Source organism: Uranotaenia lowii, chromosome 2, assembly GCF_029784155.1.
Source record: "Uranotaenia lowii strain MFRU-FL chromosome 2, ASM2978415v1, whole genome shotgun sequence".
Lineage (NCBI taxonomy): Eukaryota > Metazoa > Arthropoda > Insecta > Diptera > Culicidae > Uranotaenia > Uranotaenia lowii.
The window spans coordinates 357592243-357605272 of record NC_073692.1 but is presented as its reverse complement, the minus strand read 5'-3'; the positions used below and the strand labels follow the sequence as shown (position 1 = coordinate 357605272).

Sequence of the window (13030 nt, the reverse complement as noted above, 5' to 3'; positions counted from 1 at the left end):
GAGCGTTTCTCAAACAAATTGCAGTCAAATTTTTTATTGGGGTGATCAATTTTCCAATAGGCACTTCAGAAGCGTTGTACTTTTACTGGCAGCCTTACTTTCATATCTTTTTTTAAACATTGTCACTATTATTTAATGTAAAAACTCCTCACCTCATTATTTTTCGAAAAAAAGAAAAATAAAAGAAGTTTAGTTATGATGACGTATTACTTTAGTTCTACGAATAACTTTATCCTTGAGGAAACAATTTTTACATTTTTCTTTAAAAATTGTATAGCTACATGGGCGTAAGGGGGGAGTAGGGTCTGACGGGTAAAAAACGATTCACGATTTTTTTTAGAACTATCGTTCAAACAAATGTATTCAAATTTTTTGCATTATACAAAGCATTGTTAAAAGAACATTTAGTATTTTTTTCGTAGAAAAATATTGAAAAACGGAGCACTTTCGAGGATGCCTTTTAGAAAATAAGATTTGCGGTGGACACTGTATCTCAGCACAGAATCATCTGAAGTCAAAAAATCAGAGCAAAATATGTTTAATAGATGTTTTTCTGGACCCCAACGATTTTATTTAACTTAGAAAAAAAAGTTATGAAATTTTTGTGGCTGTTTGAAGTAAAAACTACGATTTTTCACGAAAAAATCCGCCATTTTTTATCTGTAAAATCTCCCCAAAGTAAAAAAAAAAGAAAATCGTTGGGGTTTGGTATTTTATATGTAGAAAATATGTTCCAAATTTGAAAAGAATCGGATAAGTAGTTTTCAAATAACGATGTCCACTTTAAAAATGTGCTTTCGAGAAAAACGCGTTTGAAGTTTCTGCTCTAAAATTCTTGCAGTATTAGATAAGAGGAGATAAAGGCCTATAATTTCTACAGTTTTGCTTCGATTGACTTGAAAATTTGACACAACATTCTTGAAATGTTTTACAATAAGAAAATAAAAAAAAATAAAAAATCGACTTTTTGAAAATGTTAGACTCTACTTCCCCCTTAATGACTTAATTTCAATATCTACTTTTTCGGTTGCAACCATTTAACATATTTGTTGATGTAATGTCGTTTTTTTATTCGAACCCCGCCTTAATACGTGTTTTATATTTCTCTTTTTCAAGGTTCATTTCCAGTTTCCTCATGTTAAGAGTTTCTTATAGTGTTTTCGTTTATTGGCAGTGGCAACCTAGTTACCCACGAGTTTCGTCCTAGTTGCTGTTATTATGTTCGTTTATTAATTCAGAAGTCCACTAGTTTTGCCCGAGATTTGAACCTTAAGCAGGCGGTTGCACCCCGTAAAAGTTGTCAGTGTTGGGGGTAAACATAGGTGTGAGTATAGCAACCATATATTTGCATCGTGCCGGGTAACGATTGTATATTACAACTGGTACCCTAAAATACATCTGCGTACCCCCGATGGTCAAGACGATGATGAAGGCATGAGAGAGAAGAGCGTACACGATCGACACCGAGAGATGGGCAACAACATGGCGAGAGATGGTCACCGAGCGATGGGATACGAGAGACGAGCAGCGAGAGAACCAACACCAGGCATTACCACCACAGCAGCAACCGATGGCAACAACAATACCACCTCCTAACCCCGGGAAACCACCCCAATAACACCCTAATCCGACGGCGATCGGATCAACCCGGCCTGCTCAATAGTTCAATTTGAGCTGGCCCTCCAGTACTGAATAAGAAGGCACCAAGCAATCAAGCCACCCAAATTTGTACCTTTTTAGAATGTTTTATGTTAGTTAAATATATGATGTAGTTAAGTCGAATAAATGTATTGTCATTAGCGTTGCGTTTTGTTTAAATCTCCGTCTTGTTATTGTGCGTCCGGAACGTCCAGTACGAAATTAGTAGGAAGTTGAGAATGTGGCCTACAACATCCAATCCATCCTACAACGGATTCAACCCCAAGGAACCAAGGCGTAGCCCACGGCCAACATTGGTCACCCAGGCAAGACGTCCGCCACCATACAGTCCACTCCAATCATCGGATATCGAGGCAAGGTACTTACCCAACATTTTGGTCCTTCGAACCGGATTCCGATCAGACAAATCCAGAATTCGACGCCATCGCGCCAATTAGTTGGCTGGCTAGCACAAAACGCTCGACGCCATCGTTAAATTCGGCACTACATCACATCACAAGTCACCTGCTCACCATTGCGGTCATCACCCAACCATCATCTCACAAGGAAACTCTACAAGATTGTCAGCTATCGTCATTTGGGCACACTCTAAATTGAACGTTTAGCAGCAACTCACTTTGTGGAGGATTTCTTCAGCGACCACCAAAAGGAAAACAACCGGCGGTAAACATCCTGCGACTCGAAACGTATCTACACTAGTGACGAGCGAAAGCTCTGGTTCTTCCAGGTAATTAACACTAGAATAGTATACTTCTTGCCGTTGCTTGGACTATTTTAGCTTCTACACTAAACTTTTCCTTTCCCGATGTAAACAAACCCAATGAATGCTTGTGAGAGTCGTGTTCATCATCATCTGTGGCACCAATACCCCGAAGAACATCAGCAAGAGAGAGAGAGAGAGTTCATCGCTTACCACCAGCCGACCGGTTCATCCGATTCATCCAGCGAGATTCCAGCAGTGAATCTGACCCATCAAAACAAATCCATTCTGGGGAGCCTATCACCGGATGGGTTAACACTTTCCACCTGAGAATCCACTATCGGTTACGCGGAACACTTTCGACAACAGCCGGACATATTTCCTTTAAGGTTAGTGAAATTTATGAGCACTACATTTAGTATATGTCCAGTCGAAGCTTTCGCGGATTACTACACCTTACCTTGATGTTTCCCAACTGAACACACTACCTAATGAAACAACCGAATGAACAACAATCATCATCATCATTGATATTACTCGAGGGGTGCTAAGAAGTACAACTGCAGAAAGACAATTTTCACTTTGGAAGTTCAGATTTTACCTCGAACTGAAAAATTTAAATTGTGCTCCAGTTAATTTTCGGTCAGGTAAACACTTTGGGTATATGTCCTACCGAAGCCTTTATACGGAATATTACACCAATTATTTTCCCATCAATGTACGTAACTGTCGACCACCAAATCTATTGAGTTGAATGTTTGACATAATCAACGGTTTATCGAGCACTGGAGGAATTATTTGAACATACCTGTAGGGGAGCGCAGCTATTTTTTTGCAAAAGTAAGTTAAGCCTACAGTGTATGTTCCTAGCCGAAGCTAGAGGTTTTTAAATACTTACACCCAATCATCCCTATCTGTCAACTGGTGAATTCGTAATCGGTGAATGAGTGATACAACAATGCCAGCAGCTTCATCCGCCGCCAAGGAGCCTTCGCTGAAGAGTCTTCAGACTAAACTTCGTGCACATCTGGATCTGTTTAAAACAATTGTTGCGTTTGTGGATACACTTGCTGAGGTTACTTCAATCGAACGTATCCAGGTGCGTTTAGCTAAGCTAGACGAACTGTGGGACAAAGTGAATGCTGTCTTGGTGGACATTGAAACTCATGGAGAATACACGTTGACACCGGAGAATAGCCCCTCCCAGGTTCGCTTAGACTGTGGAGAATCCTATTACGATGCGAAGGCAACAATGCTGGAAAAAATTAAGGAGTTAGAACAGGAAACAACAATTGCACACCAATCTACGAGACTTCATGATTCTTCGATGCATCCGACTACGGAACACGTCAAGCTACCACAAATCAAATTACAACTTTTCGATGGAAATGTGGACGAGTGGCTTAGCTTCAGGGATTTAAATTTATCTTTAATCCATACCAAAGCAGATTTACCAGACATCGAAAAGTTTCATTATCTAAAATGATGCTTAGCAGGAGAGGCAAAGAAACTTGTTGATCCACTCGCAATAACCAGTGCCAACTATCCAATTGCGTGGGAATGTCTAATGAAACGTTACAACAACAGCAAACTTTTAAAACGACGGCAGGTGAATACGCTTCTAAAGTTGCCAAGCGTTTCAAGAGAATCTGTAACGGAATTGCAGTGTCTACTAGAGGGTTTCGAGCGAATTGTACAAACACTAGATCAATTAGTGAAGGTCGAAGAATACAAGGATCTACTACTACTCGAGATTCTATGCAGCAGACTTGATCCAACTACCCGACGCGCGTGGGAAGAATTCACAGCAGGCAATGAGCAGGATAAGATTTCGGATTTGATGCAGTTCATCCAGAAGAGGATTTCGGTTCTATGTTCCCTACCCAACAAAATATCCGAAAGTCGACCAGAATACGTTAAAAGGCAATATGGAATACGAACTAGCCACAACGTCACGCGCATATCCAAGGGTCGCTGCGTCGCGTGCTCAGATACCCATCCGCTCTTCATGTGCCAGACTTTCAGGAAGATGCCGATAACGGAAAGGGATAGATTGGTTCGAACAAACTCGCTTTGCAGAAATTGCTTCCGAAATGGACACATGGCTTCGGAGTGTATGTCGAAATTCGTATGCCACAACTGTAAGGGTAAACACCACACGTTAATCTGCTTTCGCTCAGAAGGGGCAACTGCCTCCAATTCCGGCACTATGAGGAGAAATTCTAGAAATTCAGAACCACCATCGACGGAAACAGTCGCATCTAATATTGCACGGCGATCAGCTTCAACAGTGCTTCTAGCAACAGCCGTAGTTTTGGTAGAGGACAACAATGGATTCAGCTATCCTGCCCGAGCATTGCTGGACTCCGGGTCGGAGTGCAATTTTATGGCGGAGCATTTGTGTCAAAGGTTAGGTGTCTGCCGACAGCGCTCGAACGTTTCAGTAATGGGAATCGGCCAATCAACTTCCGAAGTCAAGCATCAAGTCACTGCGATTATCAAGTCTCGAAACGAAAGCTACAAACAACAAATGGACTTCCTGGTTTTACCGAAGGTGACAGCGGATCTACCAACAGCAGACATTATTTTTTCCGAACTACGTTTACCAGCGGAGATCGAATTAGCAGACGCCAACTTCTTCCAATCCAATGCAATCGATCTGATCTTAGGCATCCAACATTTCTTTGAATTCTTCCAATCTGGTCAACGGAAATCGCTAGGAGATGGATTACCAGCTATTACAGAATCCGTTTTTGGCTGGGTTATTACTGGTGTAGTACAAAACTGGAGGCAAACTTCAAAGACCATCTGTAATACAGCTAGTTCGATACCTTTGGACGAATATCTAAGTCGTTTTTGGTCCTGCGAGGAAATAGGCTCGGTTCACAAATATTCACCCGAAGAAATGCGCTGTGAGGAGTTTTTCGTCAAGACGGTTCGCAGAGAAACTGATGGTCGATATACAGTTTCTCTTCCAAAGGATGGGAATGTCAATTCCAGATTAGGCGAGTCAAGGGACATCGCATTCCGACGTTTGCAATACCTAGAGCGCAGATTGGATCGTGATTCTAGCCTGCGTGAAGAGTACAACCGATTCATTCAGGAATATTTACAACTTGGCCACATGCGATTGGTAGAGGAAACCCGAGAGGACAGTTCAAAACGTTGCTATCTCCCTCATCATCCTATAATTAAAGAAGCTAGCACAACAACAAAACTTCGAGTGGTTTTCGACGCGTCAAGCAAAACTTCAAGCAAACTATCGCTGAATGATGTATTGCTAGCAGGACCCGTCATACAAGATGATCTAAGAGCAATTGTCCTACGGTGCAGAACGAAACAAATAATGATTGTTGCTGATGTGGAAAAGATGTTCCGTCAAATCAAGGTGTTCGAAGACGATATGGCTCTACAAAGCATCCTATAGCGGTTCAACACAACGGAGCCTGTACAAACGTACGAACTTACAACGATCACGTTCATCGAAGATTTTAGCCATTTTACGGTGGTGTATCCAATAGCAACGAAGGATGAAGTGATGGAAAAGTTCAAGGAGTACAAGGCAGCAGCAACAGCTTATTTCGGGACGAAAATTTCCCGTCTTCGATGCGACAACGGTGGGGAGTATATGTCCGCTTCCTTCAAGAATTTTTGCCGCACCGAAGGGATTCAACTGGAGCCAACCGCACCGTACAGCCCGCAACAGAATGGAGCAGCTGAACGGATGAACCGCACGTTGTTGGAGAGAGCGAGATCGATGTTGCAGGAAGCTGGCTTGCCGAAGGAAATGTGGGGTGAGGCGGTGAGTTCGGCTGCCTACATCCTGAACCGAAGTCCTACGTCTTCTGTGAACTGCAAGAAAACACCATATGAAATTTGGTATGATCGGAAACCTGAGGTCGACAAAATGCGTGTTTTTGGTTCGGTGGCGTACACTTGGGTGCCGAAAGGAAAACGACACAAGTTGGACAGCAAGACGGAGAAAAACGTAATGGTTGGATTCGCTCCCAATGGCTATCGAATTTGGGATCCAAGGAAACGCAAGCTGTTCATCTCAAGAGATGTGATTTTCGACGGAAATCTGAAATGGTCCAGTGTGGTTCAAAAATCTTACCGTTATGTTGAACCTGCTACTGAAGATGACGTCAAGCCCAGTGATGGACCAGAATCAAGCCCAGATAATGTTTTTCCAAGGCGCGGAGGAACACATGAACTGGAAATCCTTGAGGTGTCGAGCGAGCCTGGTGTGGTCGAATCGGAGCAGTGTGCTGATGCGATGCAACCGGAAATGACGACTGATTCCGATTGCATGACCGATGACGAAGACAGCGATCCAGACTTCGCGCTCCCACCGCACCAAGAACGTGACAACTGTTCTACAGAAGTGTTAACGAGGCGCAGCGGTCGGGAGCGCACGCTCCCTGGTAAGTTGAAAGATTTCATTACCAATTTTGGAGCCAATACTGCTGGTACTTATTTGTCAGGTTCCCCGATGGCGAGTGATGGTTCGATTCTGGCGTATGCGCTTAATGCAGAAGCGTATGTGGAAAACATTCCGACGACGATCGCTGAATTGAAGAAGCGTGACGATTGGGACGATTGGAAGAAGGCGATCGATAGTGAAATGGAATCCTTGAGCAAAAACGAAACATGGGAGCTTGTTCCGAAACCTGCCGGAAAGAATCTGGTGGAATGCAAGTGGGTTTTCCGAATCAAGCGTGACGAGGCTGGTAATGTTGACCGATACAAGGCGAGGCTGGTGGCCAAAGGTTTTTCGCAGAGGAAAGGCTTCGACTACGACGAGACATATGCTCCTGTGGCGAAAATTGCAACCCTCAGAGTGCTGTTGGCGGTTGCAAATCAAATGGGACATCATGTGCACCAAATGGATGTCAAGACGGCGTTCCTTAACGGCATCCTGAAGGAAGAAATTTTCATGCGTCAGCCTGTTGGATTTGAGCGGGGAGGACCGCATCTCGTCTGTCGGTTGAGGAAGTCCTTGTATGGACTAAAACAAGCACCGAGGAGTTGGAACGAGGAGTTCAACAAATTTACGCTTCAAATAGGATTCCAACGTTCGAAGATCGACACCTGTCTCTACACGAAGAAAGACAAAACAAATGTTGTCTATTTGTTGCTGTACGTGGATGACATTTTGTTGGTCTCAAACAGTCGAGAGGAAGTCGTGGACATCAAATCCAAACTGTCTACGCGTTTCGAAATGTCAGACATGGGTTCGATAAAGCATTTTCTCGGGCTGAAGGTGGATTACGATCAGAGGCGCGGTCGAATGAAGATTAGTCAACCGAAATACGTCGTGAACCTGCTAAGCAGATTCAAAATGTCAGATTGCAAACCATGCGCAACTCCATTGGAACCAAACCTAAAATTGAAGACCCGAAGTGTTGAGGAATTAACCAAGCAGCCGTTCCGAGAACTGATCGGTTGTTTGACCTATTTGGCTTTGGCTTCAAGACCAGACATCAGCGCAGCTGTGAATTACTTCAGCAGATTCCAATCGGCTCCTACCGACGTACACTGGAGTAATCTCAAACGGGTTTTGCGGTACCTAAAGCAAACGGTGAACTATGGATTGGAGTACCAACGGTCGGACGATGGCGAACCTTTGCGAGGATATGCTGATGCTGACTGGGGAAACCTGGAAGACAGAAAATCGATATCTGGGAACGTGTTCAAAGTTTTTGGCAGTACCGTTTCCTGGATGACCCGAAAACAGAATTGTGTGGCATTATCGTCAACAGAGGCCGAATACATTTCGCTGAGCTATGCAATCTGCGAAGGTATTTGGTTACGGAACTTGTTGCTGGAACTGGATATCAAGATCATCAAGCCCGTTCCGATGTTCGAAGATAACCAATCTTGCATTCGAATATCGGAGGAACCGAAGGAACACAAGCGAATGAAGCATGTTGACATCCGTTTTCACTTCATTCGTGAGAAGCTTCAAGATGGATTCTTCAAAATTATCTATGTACCTACAACAGATCAAATTGCGGATATATTTACCAAAGGACTGGCGAAAGGACCTTTCGAGAAGCTGCGATCCAAGCTGAGCTTATCTGGTTGAGCGGGGATGTTAAGTATAGCAACCATCAGCTACGTGCTTAGTTACTGACAAACAGTTATCGCAGTAATCATTGACTTTAGTCTTAGTTAAATTTTCACTTCCACTCTATCCATTACTGAATAAACACATCTTTTTGTAAATGCTCTGCCTAATTCTTTACTAGGTACCCAAAAACCAAAATTTTAATCAATCGCTTTGAAAAGTTGACTCAGCCCTTCCAAAAGCGCAATTCTACTAGAATTTAATTTTTACCTATTTTTAGCCTATTTTATGTATCCTGAGTGCGTTGTAACACATTAATTTATATTAAATTGTAAAGCAAGACTTTTCTAGTAAACTCCTCGTCTTCTTCGCTTAATCGCAATGAAACTTTGTTTTGCATGATAGTAAAACGTGAGTAATATTTTACTTTATGTTTATTTTATACTTACCATGCCATGTAAAAATGTCATTAACTGTATGAACCTTCCGATCAAGTCCGAAAATGATTTTTTTAAATAACATGCCTAATCATTCCAGAATAAAGAAAACATTTTCCAAACAAGGAACCAAAGCTTTCAATGAAATGAGCCAAAAATGTTTGAATACAGACAGCGACCGTTGTTCAACACCATGTTTATCAAGATCGAAAAGCACTGATTAAATATCTTTCTCGAAGCTCCGTAAAAAATGTTATCGAAATTCCATAAATAACAATGAACTCTTACCCGTATCGAACTGTCATCCAATTGACCTGTGCAGGAAAATTTTCTCTTCAGTGTGTTGGTTTTAAAAAGAAGTCTTTTATTCACCGAGCGATCTTATGTTTCGACTCAAACTCTTCGTACCACCGAATTTGCTCGCTGGTCAGCGATGGTCCACTTTCAGTGAGTGCATGCTGGAAGTGAGCCATCGACACCTGCTGCACGTTTTCGTCCAGCGAAGCGGCATGCAGCGCAGCCTAGAATAATGTAAAAAAAAAGACTAAGTTAGTACTTAGGTCAGTATTTGAACATGTAATTTGGGGTTTTACCTGTCCACACAAATTCTTCAAATCTGCACCTGAGTAACGGTTTGTCAAGGCAGCTAGTTTATCCAACTGAACATCTTCTGCCAGGGGCATCCGTTCGGTGACTTTTTTCAGTATCTGTTCTCTCGACTGCGGATCCGGTGCAGGAATGTGGATCAATTTCGATAACCTTCCTGGTCTTAACAGTGCGTCATCGATCATATCCGGTCGATTTGTGGCAGCTATCAGCAGGATTTGTTTGGAGTCCACCGACGAGGTAATAGTCGATTGTAAGGTTTGACCGATTCCATCCATTTCGATCAGCAACGTTGAAAGGACTCGGGTGTGAACATCATTTCCTTGTGTTCCTTGGCTAGAACGATTTCCTACCAGGGAATCGATTTCATCTAGGAAGATTATCGAAGGAGCACTGAGACGCGCTTGATTAAAAAGTCGAGAGATGAGTCTTTCGGCGTTTCCAACGTAAGGGGAATAAATTTCAGCTGCTGACACCGAAAGGAATGTCATTCGGGCTTCGGCGGCAAGGCAACGCGCTATCGTAGTTTTGGCGCAACCTGGTGGACCGTACAATAAAATGCCTTTTAGGGGAGCCATTCCGAAACGACGGAATGCTTCTGGATGCTGCAGAGGGCCAAGCACCGATACTCGGAGAGTTTTCTTGAGCGATTCCATAGCTCCAATCGAATCGAGTGTTTCCCTCAGGTCGTTGATGATTCCTACCGAATTTCTCAGCGATGATGGTCGATTTTTTTTCAATGATTCCATCAACGATTGCTCCTGGGATTGCGATGGATTTGCAGCTATTTCTCGTTGAATTGTGTGTGCCAATAGTTCAAGATCAGCCCCAACGTAACCAGGTGTTCGAACGATTATTTGTTCCACCATTTGATCATCTAATTTAAATTCGCTCTGACGAAGGATGGATAGTAGAATTTCTCTTCTCTGGTTTTCTCCAGGAATTCTTATGAGGATTTCATTTCCCAATCGACCTGGTCGACGGATTTTGATATTCAAATTTTCTATATTTGAAGTTGTTCCAACAACCCAAAACGCCTTCGTTTGATGATACTGATCAAGCAAATCCGTAAACTGAGAAGAAATCCTTGCGATATTTGACATATCTTCTCTTTTTTGGCTGTCCAATTTTGGACACAACGAATCCACATCCTTGACCAGTAAGATGGGTTTATTGTCCTCAGAACAGAACAGTTTATTGAATCTGTCCACCCTCGTGAACAATTTCCTTATGTCAGCTTCCGTTTCTCCGGGTAGGGATTTCAGAAACTCTAATCCTCGAACCACAAAAAGGGGTCTATTCTGTTCTCGGGCAACCCCTCGAACCAAGGAAAATTTACCAGAGCCAGGTGGTCCCGCAATCAGAATATTATTGTGCAACTTTGAGTTGAAACTTTTTTTAAGATCTTCTTGAAACTCCGAAAGTCCTCCCAACTCCTTGACGATCAAAGCTTTTGAATTCAAAAATATAATCTTTTCGATGATCAGCTCGGTTGACCTGCTGATTTGTCCGTATGGAGAAGAACCTTCAACTGCATTTATCAGAACGGTATAAACTCCAAAATTAGACCCGTTATGCTCCTCGACAGTTATAAGACAATCTTCCCCGAAAAATAATGGTCTTAAAAGATCTTTAATAACTTCGTTCAAAAATAGCTTGTCCTCTATCAATTCAAGATCCAAAGCTGAGCAATCCAAACTCACATCCACGTGAATTTTCTGGAAGTAACACAAAGGCTCCTGAATGATGGTCAAACGCTCAACGATAGGAATACTGCTGGAATCATCTCCAGTTCGTCTCTCGGCTCCTCGCAGCTCAACACCTTCATCAACCCAACAAACGGAATCTTGTCTCCGATACCTGGCACCTTGGGGTTCGAACAAACTACAGACATACTGCTTCCCATCGTTAAATGCAACCAGTACCGGAACTCCGGGGTAAATTGAACAAGCTTTGTCCGGTGGCAGCAAACTCCGCGATATCTCACACATTTGAGCCGCGGCAAACGTTGAGTTTCCGTTTCCGGTTATCGGTATGCTAACTTCTATTGAACACATTTTAATGTTTACACAATTTTCCAAAAGAAACTACCGCGTTTTATTCGATTTTGAGAAAAAACGAGGAAACATCCGAGTCGTTATCGGTGTTATCAATCGAGCGCGGATTCGGATATAAACAAACCGCACGTGCGTGAGGAAGGAACTCATTGAACGCCCACGCATCGCTCGAAGAAGGAACTCAGCACACTGAAGAATGGAGTTACTCATCAAGTGAGTCGTCCGCACGCACTGGTGAGTAATTTTTAATTTTTGCTTTTTGTGACTGACGTTTTGATTCCCATTATTTGTGTTTATTACCACGGGGGCAAAAAGGAACTGGCAGGGTGAATTTTGAGAGTTTTTTTTACGGCCTGCTCGTAAATAGATTTTTTTTGGGTGATGCATAAGTCGATCGACTTTTTTGGTAGATGTCAAATCACTTTCTTATGCTTTTTACATTATAATGTTTGTTTATAATTTACGAACGGCATAAATAAATCACTTCGATGGTTGTACCTCTGTCCGCGGTTTTCACATCAGCGGTATATTGTTTGGCGGTATGCTATTTTGGCGGTTTACCATTTGGCAAAAGGACTTAAAACGCGGCATGACAATTGGCGGTTTGGTCGATTTGACGGTTTACCATTTGGCAAATGGTCTTGTTTGGCGGTGTTATATATTGCGGTATGAGTCTTTCCGCGGTTTGTCTTTTTGGCGATATGCAACATTTCACGGTAAGATATTTGCTCAGAAATATACTGAGCAAATGTTGTACTCAAATCTTTTTTCTGGTTTCGAGACGTAAAGCGTTCATACATCATTCTAGTTTGAACGCGCAGCGTGCGGAAGCGGCCTCTTGGTTTTGATCTACGTATCTGAGACGGCCCCGTTTTTTCTAGATCTACTTAAAACCTATAGGAAGGCCCCGTGTTTCTAGGTTTACCCAAAGCTAGGGACAATCCCTTAGCCCGGTCCGCAACGCGAAGCGTAAGGACCATACTTCACCCTAGTTCGAACGCGCAGCGTGAGGAGGCGGCCTCTTAGTTTTGAGCTACGTTTCTGAGTCGGCCCCGTTTTTTCTAGGTTTACTGAAAACCTAGGAAGGTCTCGTGTTTCTAGGTTTACCCAAAGCTAGGGACGATCCTCGTAATTATGATCCATGTATCTTGGCCGGACTTTTGAACATTTAAAACAAACCGCGAAGTGACTCAGTTGCCAACTATCCATACCGCCAAATAGTCTTATTCGCAAATTGGGAGACCGCGTAATTTTACAAACCGCTGAAAGACAAACCGCCAAAAGGGCCATATGCCAAATGAGAAACCGCCAAGTGCTACAAACCGCCAAATGGTAAACCGCCAAACAGGTTCATACGCGAAATGTCATACTGCCAAAACGAATACCGCGAAATGGTTTACCAGGAGCTGTGATACAATTGATTTTGACGTTTACGATTTTCGAACGTTTTTTTCATAGCTTTTCCCAAATTTATTTATTTTAAGTCTCTCTAAAAGTATTT

The 13030-nt window shown here is 42.7% G+C and overlaps 2 protein-coding genes across 2 annotated transcripts; one reads left to right on the top strand and one right to left on the bottom strand.

Moving 5' to 3' along the window:
- Positions 1-3317: 3317 nt before the first annotated feature.
- On the top strand, positions 3318-5786 carry LOC129743093 (uncharacterized). Its single transcript, XM_055735045.1, has 2 exons — positions 3318-3826; positions 3896-5786. The coding sequence occupies exons 1-2, from the start codon at positions 3318-3320 to the stop codon at positions 5784-5786; spliced, it is 2400 nt and encodes a 799-aa protein (XP_055591020.1).
- A 3448-nt stretch (positions 5787-9234) lies between these two features.
- Positions 9235-11529, bottom strand: LOC129743092 (ribosome biogenesis protein SPATA5L1). The gene is made up of 2 exons (XM_055735044.1): positions 9460-11529; positions 9235-9387 (listed from the first exon to the last, which is right to left on the bottom strand). Exons 1-2 carry the CDS (start codon positions 11527-11529, stop codon positions 9235-9237), a joined length of 2223 nt encoding a protein of 740 aa, XP_055591019.1.
- Between the last annotated feature and the right edge of the window lie 1501 nt (positions 11530-13030).

What these genes read in the sequence shown, in the direction of transcription:
- LOC129743093 (XM_055735045.1), top strand. Translation starts at nt 3,318, where the DNA reads ATGCCAGCAGCTTCATCCGCCGCCAAGGAGCCTTCGCTGAAGAGTCTT. An exon ending in GATTTACCAGACATCGAAAA is followed by an intron (nt 3,827 to 3,895) that starts GTTTCATTATCT and finishes CGCAATAACCAG; the next exon opens with TGCCAACTATCCAATTGCGT.
- LOC129743092 (XM_055735044.1), bottom strand. Translation starts at nt 11,529, where the DNA reads ATGTGTTCAATAGAAGTTAGCATACCGATAACCGGAAACGGAAACTCA. An exon ending in TGAAGAATTTGTGTGGACAG is followed by an intron (nt 9,388 to 9,459) that starts GTAAAACCCCAA and finishes ACATTATTCTAG; the next exon opens with GCTGCGCTGCATGCCGCTTC.